This window comes from Primulina huaijiensis, chromosome 11 (assembly GCF_012295235.1).
Source record: "Primulina huaijiensis isolate GDHJ02 chromosome 11, ASM1229523v2, whole genome shotgun sequence".
NCBI classification, from domain to species: Eukaryota; Viridiplantae; Streptophyta; class Magnoliopsida; order Lamiales; family Gesneriaceae; genus Primulina; species Primulina huaijiensis.
The window spans coordinates 21,158,592-21,174,234 of NC_133316.1; the positions used below are offsets into that span (position 1 = coordinate 21,158,592).

Here is a 15,643-nt window from a genome sequence, read left to right on the forward strand (position 1 = left end):
ATGTACAAAGTAGATATTTGGATTAAAATGATATATACACATGACCAATATTTATATACAAGATTCTCCTTCCCAACCCAAGGCCGTCCAGATACAGCTCCAACCAATAAGATAATCATACGGCCCGTGTCATGTACACGCATCAATGGCACAGTTGACCGAAATCTACATAGAAAGGCCCTGATCGGTTACCTCCTCTGTACTCTGTTTCAAAACTGGGGTGGACAGATTCCGGGATAAAATGAAATTCCCATCAACATCCGTTTTTCCATAAGCAGCAACACGAGGATCCATCACAATTCTGCAGCCACTTGGTGCATCACATCCCATTTCAATGCCGTAATATGACAAATGGTCGGATATACTGTTCCCACTCACCGACCTACAGAGGAATCCGGGAAGTGATTATCACAAAGGCTGCCACTTTGCTAGCAATCAAGAATGATATTAGCAGGAGAATACCCAAGAATGTGCAAGATAGGGGGAGATGGATACCTTCTGCCTTTTGGGAGAGAGGTGTATGAAAATTGAATTTTAAATAAAATTAAACAAAATTTCATTTTTTTTCGATTGAAGGGGTTGATTGCTTCACCTTGCCGCTGCAGGATCCTCCTCTGATAAAAGAGGAAGCAATTTGAGAACTACAAATATTCTTATGAAGGATTGGCAACAGTATAGAGCTATCTTGGCCAACTCTATCACTATTTAGTGTCCTAAGGGTTGTTCGTCACCATCCAATACCCTCTGGTGATCAAGACTATCTAAAAGTAGAAAGAAAGCATCGCCTATATATCTTATATAGTACAGCAGCAACAAAAAATAACAGATAAAATTCACTGATAGAAATATGACAACTTAAATGCAAATACTTGCCTGCTACAAGTTGGATCTTCCCCAGAATTGTCACAGACCTTCTCCACCGTATAAATCAAAATTCCAAACCCGATTTTGTAAAGCCAGACCTACAACATGAAGATTTTATATCTCAATAAAGGAGCAAGCCGAGAAAAATCATGAAGCAATTAACGCCAAAATAACCCAATTGTATGCAGTATGATTAAAAAATGGTGAACTGGTCATTAATTTTGGGGGTTTATGCAGAGACTGCAGTCAAAGAACTAAGATACGGGTATAAAAAAATACGAAACTAAAGCAATCACTACCACAAAGTATATCATTTCTGCAGTTTAGGACAATGATCCAACAAGATAAATGAAAGCAGTGAATCGAAAAGTGAGCAAATACATCCAGGACATTTTTTTCCACGTTACCTTTATTTACGCCAATCAAATATAATTTTCCTTTAGAAAAAGAAAAGTATGTTTCAGATTCCATCATGCTGAAAATGCTCCATAAAAGCAAAATTGATAACGTATATAATGGGTGTGTACAGAAAATTCAAGAAAGTGGTCAAGTTAATTAAGATTAGTTACTAACATGTACATAAATCAAATAAAGATTGAGCAACTAAAGGTCAATATATGTGTCATGAAGTTAAACACCAAAAACTAGTACCTCTCTCGCAAAGTGATGGTACGTCTTTTGAGGAAAATAATGGTAATAAGGAGGCAAATGAGGCACAATATCATGTCCATTCGTGATGCGAAAGGTATTTGGCACCACCTGGCCGTAATATGCTGCAAAAGCAGTATTACCAATCCTAGGTTGCCCAAAGGTCATAACCTGAATGTCTTGATCTCCAAGACTGAGCTGAAAACAGGATAAGTACTTTAGGAAAACTCCAAAACAGAAAATATCAAACAAATTATCCCAGAATATATTAATTAATAAGCATTATTATACATTTCAATTTGAATCCTCAACCAGACGACATAACAGGGCAATTATTTTGTAAAAATTTAAGAAACCATTGTGTAAAGTTTTGGACTGGAAAAATCAAACACAGTCGTGCAGTTAGTTAAGAGTATAGAAGCTCCAAGCACTTAACTCGAAACATCTTTCAGAACTAAGGAGTTCAATCTTCTTGATTGATAACCTGACCATAGACTAGGCTAATTCTGGAATCATGATCGTATTTTTGTACCAGAGAAAAATACCTGGGAGCACTCTTCTATACCCCTTTTGGGCAAAGATCACCAACTAAATATCGGCATACAGCACTAAAGTAAAAGCCAATAATAGGTTAATAATGAAAATAATCAAGTGGAATTACACGAAGATCAAGTCCACAAAACGCAGCTATCGCCCCTCCCATCGAATGCCCAGTAACCATTATCTTAGTGTCTCCGTATGACTGCTTTGCCTTTTGGACAGCATTTAGAACTCCAGAACGCAAGGATGTGTTGTAGTAAGCAGAATAAAAACCATGATGCACCTGAACCAAAAAATAAGCCCACATAAAATGAATATGGTTACATTGAACCAAACCGCTTGCGAACTATATGGAGCTCGACTCGATAAAAAGCTCGTTTGAGTTTGTTTGTTAATCATATCAAACCAAGCTCAAGCTCGATTTCGAGCTCGAAAATTAATCAAATCAAGCTCAAGATTAAGGATATTCGGCTCGTGAACTCACAAACATGTTTGATAATACGCTCGCGAGCTCGAGTTCGGCTTGTTTAGGTGGCTCGTAAGCTCGAGCTCGACTCGTTTAGGTGGCTCGTAACCTCGACCTCGGCTCATTTGTTGAGTTGACAAATAAAAATATTAGTAGTGATGTCAATGGAAGGATTTGAAGTATTAATGAAGTGAAATTATTACAATGTTATTTATATGGTGATATCAGTGTATGACGAATATTTGTTATTTGGATGCTAGATGTATTATTTAGGGATTTTCAATAATATACCGAGTTTATGTTTTTTTTAGTTGTTATTTTTTGTCGTTTTGGTTATTTATAAATGAATTTACATTTTTATGTCTGATTTAAAATTTTATCATAGATATATTTAATTTTTAACAAGCTCTAATCAAGCTCAAACTCGAGCTCCATTCTATGCTTTATGAGCTCAAAAACGAGCCGAGCTCAAGTCGGGCTTGTTAAACATGGTAAAAGAGCTACTAATGAATCAAGCTCGAACTCGGCTTGATTAACATGATAAACGAGCTTTTAACAAGTTGAGATCGAGCTTTTCTCGAGCTTAGTAATTTCAAGACAAACCAAGCTCGAGCGTGATAATAGAAGTTCGATTTGAGCTCGAGCTCCTCAAACAATCTTAAACGAGCTAAGCTCAAGCCTGATACTGTTTGGTTTGGTTTGGATTAGATTGTTTACATCCTATGGATACAAACACAACAAACTCGTCAAAATACTCATGTGGATGAGGGAAAAAGAAAAAAATAAATGCATATGTTTAGTTGCACACACCATAGCATCATCAACTCCAGGGTAATCAATATCAAGCTGCTTCCAGTACAAATCTTCCACCCAATTCTGTAAACTGCAAATAGAATTACCCATAAATAAGTTAAGAACTAACCTTAACAAATTACAACGTTTTAGTTTAGAAAAATTATTCTGTGTAAATGACAACTCTAAAAGCTCAGAGACACAAATATCGGTCATATTATGTGTGGAAACAAAATAATGAGCATGGGAGATCGTCCACAGGTTGTATTATGCTTTTAATACATTCGACTCAAAATTCAAACAGAATGGCCTTTAGTTGAAACAACCAATCATAGAGAAGATAATATAGATCAACAAGTAAGAATAAGCAAACCTGCGCTCTTGAGTTCCTCTGAATGCAATGACAGTGGCATTAAGATCAGTCGCAACCCCAACAAATCCCTTCATAGAAATAACTGGATATTAGAATCTCATAAAAAAAAACAGAAAATAAATATAATGCTTTATCTGACAAAAATGATGAAAACGTAGACTCGTGTCCCCAAACCTGCAGGCAGGATTTCACGTCCACAATTAGGTCCATTATTTCAAAGCCCTGTACCCAAGAAGAATAATTCCAATCCAAATATTAGGGGATAAATAGCTATTCAATTTAAGTCAACAAACAATTATGTATTATGTAACTATCAGTCTATTACTTTACCTCTGTTAGACCATCGCATCTCGAGCAAGTCCACGTAAACAACTCAGTCAAGTCTGACAAATATACCTGCAATTGCAAATTTTGTTTAGTTATGCCATACATCAGCAGTTTCGTATATGGACGTTGACTCAACAGAAGACTATCGAAAAATTTCTTGAGAGAATCGTAATGTAGAATCAGAGGTATTATAACAAATTATTCACTCAATAATGAAATGGGAAAACTTGCCAAACCTACCGCTTCAATAAAAAAGGGTGTTAATGAATCAACCAACTCCTCTACTCACACAACTGCACATATCTTTGAGGACAAGCAATAAAAATGACACTAAAGAAAATAAATTAGAAATGTATACATATATGTAAATATCTAAAATATTTATCCTAAAGCTTAATCATACATATGGATTCAAAATATAGTTCAGAATGAACTCACAGCCGAAGCATATTGAACCAATATTTTTGCAAGAGTATGATTGTACGTCGCCAACTGATAATTGGTATTACGCCTGTGCTTCCCCGTCACCTTCAATTCTGCGCACATAAAGCATGGACACATTCATATCCAAAAGGGAAACAGAGATGCAGGTATCTCCTGATAGAATTAAGCAATAAGAATGATAAACCGCCTCATTCAAAACAAAGTAAAGAATTCAGAATTTTTTAATTACATCTAAAGTTAACTTGGAACGAGATTTCATGAAACTTACTCATTTAAAGAACGTATATATAAAAAGTTATGGATCATGAAACTTACTCATTTAACGATCAACTCCTCTGCATAAACTTTATTTGTATCACACTACACACAATATTATTATTATTTTTTACCAAAATTTCGAGAAGGGTTAGAGTGTCTCTGCGATACAAACTTCTACTAAAAATATTCCAATTTATGCTGAATTTTGCCGTAAATAGAATTTTTGGAGTCACCGCTCATCGAATATCCCTTCGCATCCGCAATCAGAACTAAAAACCCAAATAATTAATTACCTCTACATGATGAAAATCCAAACAAATATACACAAATTGCAATGGCCAACCACCGTCTTCTTTCCATCTCCTGTAAAAAATAGAATCAAATAACGAATTATAGAAAACAAAATAAGAACAAAACCAATCAGCACTTCGAAAATAGCACGGGACAAACCCAATTAACACTCCAGAACCGAATTGCAATCCCCAATTCCGAAAAAGGGTCAGCTTTCCGGTGACCTCGAGAGTTTTCTCCGGAGAACTCAGACCAGACGAAACGACGCCGAATTATAGACACAGTTTTGTTGGATAGATCCTGGGAAGGGGAACGCGTTCGAGTGGGGAAAGATAAGGGTATAGTATAGAGCTTAATTAATAATATGTAATTACATAATTGCCACGAATAAGGCTGATTGATCACTTGGTTTGGGCCGTATTTTTGAAGTTATTAGGGAGTAAATTGTAGTTTCATAATGTTGCTTATAAATAAGTTATGTTACTTGTTCGGGATGTGGGTTGGAGAAAATTGACCTTATGGTTTTCTACAAATTCTTATCCGCAAAGTATGGATGGAGTTATTAGCTAGCTAAAATCATCAATATCGTCTAAAGAGTATTTGATAATTTACGGCAAAAGTGCGCTTCTAGTTCACAAAAACTCGTTCACGACGGTCTCACTTATTAATTTTGTAAGCCATATTTTCAACTTGACACAATCATGAAATTTTTTTTTTTTTTATGCGAAAAATATTACTTTCTTTGTAAAATAGACTGGATCAACCGATCTCAATAATATAGATTCGTGAGACCGTCTCATATGCGACTTTTTTTTGTATATTTTCTCTTTTGCGATTTTGGTTTTCTAAATTATCAAGTGTTATCTTGGATTTGTTGATAATTATTGCAGTCTCTCGTAGAGTGTATGACGTTAATGTATTTAGTGTTACGTTAGCTTTATCGAGAAAAAATGATTGAAATTAAAAAAAAAAAATACTTGATAAGACTGTAATTTGTCAATATAAGATATTAAATTACAAAGAAACAAATATATATTATTGAAATTAAAATTTTCTCAATTTATTAGTTCTTAACAAATTTTGGGTAAAAAAATAGTTAAAGGTCTATAAAATAAAAATACATACCAAATTTGACAGGTACTTGTACAAAGTTGGATCTCCATCTTAAAGCTTTTAAATTCGTAAATTCGAACATGAATGGTGTTCAGTTCTTATAAGAGAAGAAATTTATGCACACCCTAATTCATACAAAAAAGTATATAATCTCTAGGCTCACATATCTTTTCATGGATGAAAATCAATACAAAACATTGAAAATACGGTACTAATATATCATGTTTGAGTACCAACTCTTTTGTATCTACAAAATATAAGATTTTGAGTATACTGATTTCATTTGAAAAAAGACATGAGTCATTAATATCAATACATATTGTACATGTTTGGATACTCAAAAATCATATATTAGTATCAGATTCAAAATATTTTGTACTCAAATATCATTTATTAGTATTATATTTTTAATTTTTATATCAATTTTGATATGAGAAAAAAATATGGACTCAAAGATTGCATAGACATTTTTTCATGCATAAGATAGTGCAAACACGTATTTTTCTAACATGGACTGACAAATAAATGATTTTGGGGAAGCTCAAAGTCCTTATACTTGTTGGTAGAAAAGTCAAGAATGGCAGGAGGCAGCAAAACGCGGGTTGGCAATTTCGTGGAAATATGAATACGCGTTTTTAACGCGTATTCACACGGACAAGAGGCTCTATAAATAGAGCTTCCCCCTTCATTCTGAAATCATCCCTTCTTCTAGTTTTCTCTCATCTTATAAGCATTTGAGTGCTTAGTTCTATAATATTTGCGAGGTGTTTTGTTCTCCTGTATTAAAAGAGTGTGTGATCTCTTTGGAAACACAGTGAGTGAGTTGTACACCACAAAATATTATAGTGGAAATTCTTTTCATCTTGCCCGTGGTTTTTACCCTAATAATTTTTTAGGGGTTTTCCACGTAAATCTCGGTGTCCAGTTTATTCTTTATTTTCGAGTTTTATTATCTCAAATTCCGCACGTGGGACCAACAAGTGGTATCAGAGCCTTGGTTCAAAATTTCTTAAAATTCTGAGTATGCTCTGTAGTTGCAGCCTAGACTGATCTTCCACATCAGAAAAGATTTTTTGAAATTTTTTATTTAAGGCGAGATTATTTTGTCCAGTCTACTAAAATTTTTGTAGACATAATGGCGGGAAGGTACGAGATAGCAAAGTTCAACGGAAGCAATTTTATGCTGTGGAAAATAAATATACAAGCAGTTTTAAGAAAGGAGAATTGCTTGGCGGCTATTGGAGATAGACCGGTGGAGATTACGGATGATGGAAAGTGGAATGAGATGAATGATAATGCTGTTGCCAATCTGCACTTGGCTATAGCAGACGAAGTACTGTCAAGTATCTCTGAGATAAAAACAGCCAAAGTTATCTGGGATACTCTGACAAAGATGTACGAGGTCAAGTCCCTACACAATATGATTTTCCTAAAGAGAAGACTTTATACTCTTCGGATGGCGGAATCTTCATCGATGACCGACCATATCAACACACTGAATACTCTATTTGCCCAACTCACTTCCATGGGGCATAAAATAGGGGAAAATGAACGTGCGGAGCTTCTACTTCAAAGTCTACCAGATTCATATGATCAACTTATCATCAACATAACCAACAATATTCTTATGGGCTTTCTAAGATTCGATGATGTCTTAACTGCGGTTCTCGGAGAAGAAAGCCGGCGCAAGAATAAGGAAGATAGGTTGGTAACATCGAAGCAGGCAGAGGCTTTACCGATGATAAGAGGAAGATTTATGGACCGTGACTCCAGTGGGAGCCAAAGACGAGGTAGATCAAAGTCGAGAAGTAAGAAGAAAAATATTTACTGCTTTAAATGTGGCGGTAAAGGGCACTTCAAGAAAGAGTGTACGAGTATCGAAAAAAGTTCTCAAGGAAATGTGGCCAGTACTTCAGGCAGTGGTGAAATATTATTCAGCGAAGCAGCAACTGTTGCAGAAGGCAGGCACAAATTTTGTGACACATGGATTATGGATTCAGGAGCGACGTGGCACATGACGTCTCGGAGAGAATGGTTTGATCATTATGAACCAGTCTCAGGAGGATCTGTATTCATGGGAAATGATCATGCCTTGGAAATCGCTGGGGTCGGTACTATCAAAATTAAAATGTTTGATGGCACCATTCGCACCATACAGGAGGTACGACATGTGAAAGGACTGACGAAAAATCTTTTGTCCTTGGGGCAATTGGATGACATCGGGTGCAAAACTCGGATCGAGAACGGGATCATGAAAATTGTGAAAGGCGCGCTTGTGGTTATGAAGGCGGAAAAGGTTGCTGCAAATCTGTATGTACTTTTGGGAGAAACACACAAAGAGGCAGAACTAGCTGTTGCATCAAATGGTTCAGGAGAAGAATTAACAGTGTTATGGCATAGAAAGCTCGGGCATATGTCAGAACGGGGGTTGAAAATTCTCTCAGAACGGAAGCTGCTGCCGGGACTTACAAAAGTGTCACTACCCTTTTGTGAGCATTGTGTTACCAGTAAACAACACAGATTAAAGTTTGGCACTTCTACTGCCAGGAGCAAAAGCATATTGGAGCTGATTCATTCGGATGTTTGGCAAGCACCGGTTGTATCCCTAGGAGGAGCGAGATACTTTGTCTCGTTCATTGATGATTTCTCTAGGAGATGTTGGGTGTATCCAATCAAGAAGAAATCAGATGTTTTCCAGATCTTCAAAGATTTCAAAGCGCGGGTTGAACTTGATTCAGAAAAGAAAATCAAGTGTCTGAGGACTGACAATGGAGGAGAATATACCAGTGACGAATTTGATGCATATTGTCAACATGAGGGCATCAAAAGACAGTTTACGACGGCTTACACACCTCAACAGAATGGAGTGGCGGAGCGGATGAACAGAACCTTGTTGGACAGAACAAGAGCTATGTTGAGGACTGCAGGTCTAGAAAAGTCATTTTGGGCAGAAGCAGTCAAAACCGCTTGTTATATTATCAATCGTTCTCCTTCAGTGGCGATTGATCTGAAGACTCCGATGGAGATGTGGACCGGGAAGCCGACAGATTATTCTCATTTGCATACATTTGGAAGTCCTGTGTACGTTCTGTACAATGAGCAAGAAAGATCGAAGTTGGATTCAAAATCCAGAAAATGTATCTTCTTAGGATATGCTGATGGAGTAAAGGGGTTTCGCTTGTGGGATCCTACTGTTCACAAGCTTGTCATCAGCAGGGATGTTATCTTCGAGGAAGATAAAGTAAAGGGAGACAAAGGCACACCGAATTCAGAAACTACTATTTTTCAGGTGGAAAATAAGACAGACGAAGGTCAAGTTTCTTGTGAAGCAGTACCAGAGCACGAAGAACAAGAACATGTTGAGTCTGAAGTTTCCAATGTGAGGCAGTCAACTCGAGACAGAAGACCACCAGGTTGGCTTTCAGATTATGTCACTGAAAGCAATATTGCATATTGTCTATTATCAGAGGATGGTGAGCCATCGAGTTTCCACGAGGCTACTCAAAGCTCGGATGTATCTTTGTGGATGATAGCAATGCAAGAAGAGTTGGAGGCATTAGACAGAAATAAAACTTGGGATCTTGTTACACTACCACGAGGAAGGAAAGCCATTGGAAACAGATGGGTCTATAAGATCAAGCGTGATGGCAATAACCAAGTGGAGCGGTATCGTGCTAGATTGGTGGTAAAAGGGTATGCTCAGAAAGAAGGCATTGACTTCAATGAGATATTTTCTCCTGTGGTTCGGCTTACAACAGTCAGAGTGGTGCTGGCATTGTGTGCGGTGTTTGACCTACATCTAGAACAGCTAGATGTGAAAACGGCGTTTCTTCATGGAGATCTTGAAGAAGAAATCTATATGCTCCAGCCAGAAGGTTTTGCGGAAAAAGGCAAAGAGAACTTGGTTTGCAGGTTGAACAAATCTCTGTACGGTCTCAAACAGGCGCCGAGATGTTGGTACAAGAGATTTGATTCCTATATCATGAGCCTCGGATACAACAGACTGAGTGCAGACCCTTGTACGTATTTCAAGAGGTCTGGTGATGATTATATCATTTTGCTGTTGTATGTGGACGACATGTTGGTAGCAGGCCCCAACAAAGATCATGTCCAAGGATTGAAGGCACAGTTGGCTAGGGAATTTGATATGAAGGACTTGGGACCAGCAAACAAGATTCTAGGGATGCAAGTTCACCGAGACAGAAGTAACAGAAAGATTTGGCTTTCCCAGAAAAATTATTTGAAGAAAGTCTTGCAACGCTTCAACATGCAAGATAGTAAGCCAATTTCGACCCCTCTTCCTGTTAACTTCAAGTTATCCTCCGAGATGTGTCCTAGCAGTGAAGCAGAGAGGATGGAGATGTCTCGAGTACCATATGCATCAGCAGTGGGAAGTTTGATGTTCGCCATGATCTGTACAAGACCGGACATTGCTCAAGCAGTGGGAGCAGTTAGTCGGTATATGGCGAATCCTGGAAGAGAGCATTGGAGCACTGTCAAGAGGATCCTTAGATACATTAAGGGTACCTCGAATGCTGCATTATGTTATGGAGGATCGGATTTTACACTCAGGGGCTATGTCGATTCAGATTATGCAGGTGATCCTGATAAGAGGAAATCTACTACTGGTTATGTGTTTACACTTGTAGGAGGAGCAGTAAGCTGGGTTTCAAAACTGCAGACAGTTGTAGCGCTATCTACAACAGAGGCAGAATACATGGCAGCTACTCAAGGTTGCAAGGAGGCAATATGGATTAAAAGGTTATTGGAGGAGATTGGGCACAAACAAGAGAATGTTCATTTGTTTTGTGACAGTCAGAGTGCCTTGCACATCGCGAGGAATCCAGCCTTTCATTCCAGGACGAAACACATTGGAGTACAATTTCACTTTGTGCGGGAAGTAGTAGAAGAAGGAAGCGTGGATATGCAGAAGATCCATACAAATGATAACATAGCTGATTTTTTGACCAAGCCGGTGAACACTGATAAGTTCGAGTGGTGTAGATCCTCAAGTGGTCTAGCGGAAACGTAAGCAGCATGGAATGGCAAGATTGAAAGGATGTGTGGAGATGTGTTTGATTCTCAATCAAATCTCCAAGTGGGAGAAATGTTGGTAGAAAAGTCAAGAATGGTAGGAGGCAGCAAAATGCGGGTTGGCAATTTCGTGGAAATATGAATACGCGTTTTTAACGCGTATTCACACGGACAAGAGGCTCTATAAATAGAGCTTCCCCCTTCATTCTGAAATCATCCCTTCTTCGAGTTTTCTCTCATCTTATAAGCATTTGAGTGCTTAGTTCTATAATATTTGTGAGGTGTTTTGTTCTCCTGTATTAAGAGAGTGTGTGATCTCTTTGGAAACACAGTGAGTGAGTTGTACATCACAAAATATTATAGTGGAAATTCTTTTCATCTTGCCCGTGGTTTTTACCCTAATAATTTTTTAGGGGTTTTCCACGTAAATCTCGGTGTCCAGTTTATTCTTTATTTTCGAGTTTTATTATCTCAAATTCCGTACGTGGGACCAACAATACTAACTAACTTTTAATTGATTTGGTGAAACTTAAGTTGAAATTACAATATAATTATATACTTATTATATAACTTTTGGAGATGTTTTTTTTCCTTCATAAAATGACAATTTTTAAAAAAATATCTATATTTTTAAATTCAATCCTATTTCTATCAATACTTTTAAGTTTTTAGATTGTTATATCATTCATGATAAAAGAATATGAAAAAATTATTAATTTAAAAATGACAAAAATCATGTATAGATAATTGTATAAGGACACTACCCTTGCAAACGAGCACTAGTTGTTATTGTTGTTGTTTTAAATTATTATTATTGTGGTTATTATATAGTCCAACAAATGTTAAATAATTAGATAATTTAAGCTATACTTTAAAATTTCTATAAATTGATATTATAAGGTCACTAAATTTTATTTTAAAATTTATATAATAAATTAATGTCATGAGGATTATGTGTGTTTCTAGCCATACATACTCATTTTATCGGTATCGTCCTTATTCTCTTTGCTTCAATTTATATTCCACACGTCTTTTTGTTATTTAAGAAAATCAACGAAAAAATGATTAAAAGAAGTTGCCATTAGAATGTAATTTTATCTAGTATTTAAAATGACTGATTTCAAATTCATAATTTCTAATCTAGCTTTAATCGTTTGGATCATATTTACTCAGTGAATTGATTGATTTAAAATGTATTTCAAAAACTAAAATCAAATCGTTTTTCTAAAATTAAACTATTACATTCTATTTTTTTGTTATTTGCATTTCATTTGTGAATAAATTTGAAACATATTTATATAATGTAAAGTGAAATGCTGATAACACAAAATAGAGTGGAAATATCGAATCTATTAATATTATAATATATTCTATCAAGCACAAGGTGGAGCGACGCTGCAAACTGACTTTTGAGACAATTTAGAGCCATTTATGGACTTTGCCAACCTATCGATCTTTAGCCCATTTCTCCTCTGTTTTTTTTTGGCTAAAGATGCGTGAGATCCAAGTTGCCAACTCCGTGTTAATGTAGTCAAGAATACGATTCATCAAATTTTGATTACGTAAATAGTTTGATTTTTAGCCTTAAAAGTTCGAGACACTCAAATGAATTTTTTTTTTTTTGAAAAATAAATTCAAGACAAAAAAAACCCGAACCCGAACCCGATACAAAGACACATTATTCTACGTGAAATATGACGCAATTGATCTTACGCTGACAAATTTCTATTCTCCGACAAGGAACTAAATTTAAACATATATTCATTCATTCGTGGATGTCATCAATATATATCCCTTAACAATAAGGTTCTATCCTCGTTGCTTGTTCCTTTCATACTATCGAATCTTTGTAAAGAAGAAAGAAAAATAAAAAAAATTAAAATGTAAAATAAGAAAATTAAAGAGGTTCCAAATGGATGTATCCAGCTTGCCAGATGCTTCTTTGAAAGATACATCAAAAAGACGAATGCGCTTGGAAATTTCACTCATATCCTTTAACCTAATTCGATAACTCAGTCTTATGTAATCATGAGTTTAATCAGATGGAAATTAATTAGTCGAGTCGGATTGAAAAATCTCATAAAAAACTATATTTTAATTCGATAATTAAAATATATAGATCTCGATTTTTGACAAGTTATTGAGAAATTGACTATGAATTTGTAGTATATTATAATTTATTTGGAATTTATGCTATACAGATTAAAAGTGAGAAAAAAATTAAATGAAAACTTTTCATAAGTGAAAAAAGATTAGTAAATATCTTATCATTTTGAACTAAAATTAATTATTTCACAAGTACTTATGCTAATTATTAAATTGGTTGGCATTGAAATAATAAGTATACTCGTATAATTTTGTTTCTTTGTAGATAAAATCACATTCGGAATAAAGATAAATATGTAGACGTACACAAATATGTATCACATTCAGAATAAAGATAATAATATAGACAGATATATACAAATATATATCACATGATTCTGAATAAAAAATGACACATAAACATGGTGAAGTGGTGGAGCTTGATTTGGAATTGACAATTCACTAAAACATTAATATATATGTTCTTAAGATCAAAATTAATTCTAGGAATTAAAAATAGTTCTTAAAGACAACACATTCTTAACATGTTTTTATTATTCGATCTTAGAAAGTTTACAAGCTAATAAATAAAATCAATTAGCGAAAACACAAAACTTGTATTGAAAAATCAAAATGTTAAAACCCGCAAAAATCTTGTATTTTCTTTGCGATTCTGGTCATCTGTGTTAAACTGTGTCTCGTGTAAGATACGTCTACCTAGTACCTACACACATGAAATCTTGCATACTGATTCAAATTATTGGTACGTGATATTTGTTAGATTGATCCACGGATAAATTGTAAAACCAGTCCACTTTATGTTATAAGATTATATTTATGAGTACCATACAGAAATACATGTCTCTATTATTGTATGCAGAGATTCGTTATCGTGAAGTGTACCTTTTTATATGCTTAATCACTCTCAAGCTATTGACAAATACGAAATATGATGCATTATTTTAGATAATATATGTTAAAAAAAAAAAAATTTAAAAAAAAGCCCATCGACCCAATAACAGTACCCTTCCTTCAATCCTATATAAACGTTCCCATGCACGCACAATTTTCCTCACACCAAAATCAAATCAATCCAACTAGAGATATATCATCAAAATACATACATAGTTACATACTCTCTATCAGGATCAATCACATCTTCTTCGATTTTTCGTCGTCCCGACGACCTTGTAGAGTCAAAGCTACCTTAAATCGAATAATCTATAGCCAATTAATGGAGAGAGTTAGCAAGATGGTGTCCGAGAAACCAGTGGTGATCTTCAGCAAGAGCTCGTGTTGCATGAGCCACACCATCAGATCACTCTTTAGTGATTTCGGAGTCCACCCGACGGTCTATGAGCTCGATGAGATTTCCCGAGGCCGCGAGATTGAGCAAGCACTCTCGATACTCGGCTGCAACCCGACGGTTCCGGCGGTGTTCATTGGTGGCGAGTTTGTCGGAGGAGCCAACGAGGTGATGAGCCACCACATCAAGAGGTCACTAAAGCCCATGCTCAAAAGGGCTGGTGCCCTGTGGGTCTAATTGAACCAGCATATGACGTACGAATTAGGCAGACACGAATAATGATGCATTTTGTTGCATCTAATGTCAAATTATACAAGTCGAGAGACGTAGTTAGAGCAAGTGAGCCTTTGAGTTTTGACTGTTTAATAAAACTTTAAATTTGGAGAAATTAATGCGAACGCAAGAAATGATCCATATGGCTTAATTAATTAAATTCAAGTGTTCGCTCCTTAATTGCATGTGTTACTATCTAGAAGGGAACAATTTGACCTCGTTGGATGGATGAATTAATTTGCGGGAAAGCTAAATAGCTACAAGAAACTAATATAAATGTCGCTATTTTAATACTTTTTTAAAGGAAATGTGGTCATGATCATATATATATACTAGTGCATCGACGTTTGTGTTGCGTGCTTGTACAATATTTTGTAGAATTTATTTGATTTATATTTAAATGGTGATCAAAATATAATTATAAAAAATAGTGAGAGAATACACTGCAATTTTGATATATGAAATAAAAAAATAAATAGAAAAAAAGAGAAAAAAGACTCAAGTAAGAATTTAATTTGCAACTTGATGCTTAGGGAACAAAAATTCTATCTTCTGTGCTTAGGTGATTTACATTAAAAATTTTAACAATTATTAAAACATACAATAATAAAAAAAGTTAATTATTCTAAGTATCTCAAACTTAATAATAGAGTACATATATAAATTTAGGGGCAAAGGAGGGAAAAATGAGACCCGATCAAATTAGTTAAATGATAAGGTATGATAGACTGGAGAAGATATTGCAAACGTAGTTTTGCATGAAACTACAAAAATTGAATTCTACATAATACATATAACTTGAGAAGATATATTAAGTTGCATTATCTAA

The 15,643-nt window shown here is 35.4% G+C and overlaps 2 protein-coding genes across 2 annotated transcripts; one reads left to right on the plus strand and one right to left on the minus strand.

Moving 5' to 3' along the window:
* Position 1: 1 nt before the first annotated feature.
* Positions 2-5,325, minus strand: LOC140987951 (secreted mono- and diacylglycerol lipase 1-like). Its single transcript, XM_073456750.1, has 11 exons — positions 5,163-5,325; positions 5,006-5,075; positions 4,449-4,546; positions 4,014-4,079; positions 3,858-3,905; positions 3,684-3,751; positions 3,329-3,401; positions 2,174-2,335; positions 1,516-1,710; positions 874-962; positions 2-382 (listed from the first exon to the last, which is right to left on the minus strand). Exons 2-11 carry the CDS (start codon positions 5,070-5,072, stop codon positions 166-168), a joined length of 1,083 nt encoding a protein of 360 aa, XP_073312851.1. The 5' UTR covers positions 5,073-5,075; positions 5,163-5,325; the 3' UTR covers positions 2-165.
* An 8,971-nt stretch (positions 5,326-14,296) lies between these two features.
* Positions 14,297-14,929, plus strand: LOC140988193 (monothiol glutaredoxin-S5-like). The gene has a single exon (XM_073457171.1). The coding sequence runs from the start codon at positions 14,470-14,472 to the stop codon at positions 14,776-14,778; it is 309 nt and encodes a 102-aa protein (XP_073313272.1). The 5' UTR covers positions 14,297-14,469; the 3' UTR covers positions 14,779-14,929.
* The last annotated feature ends 714 nt before the right edge of the window (positions 14,930-15,643 follow it).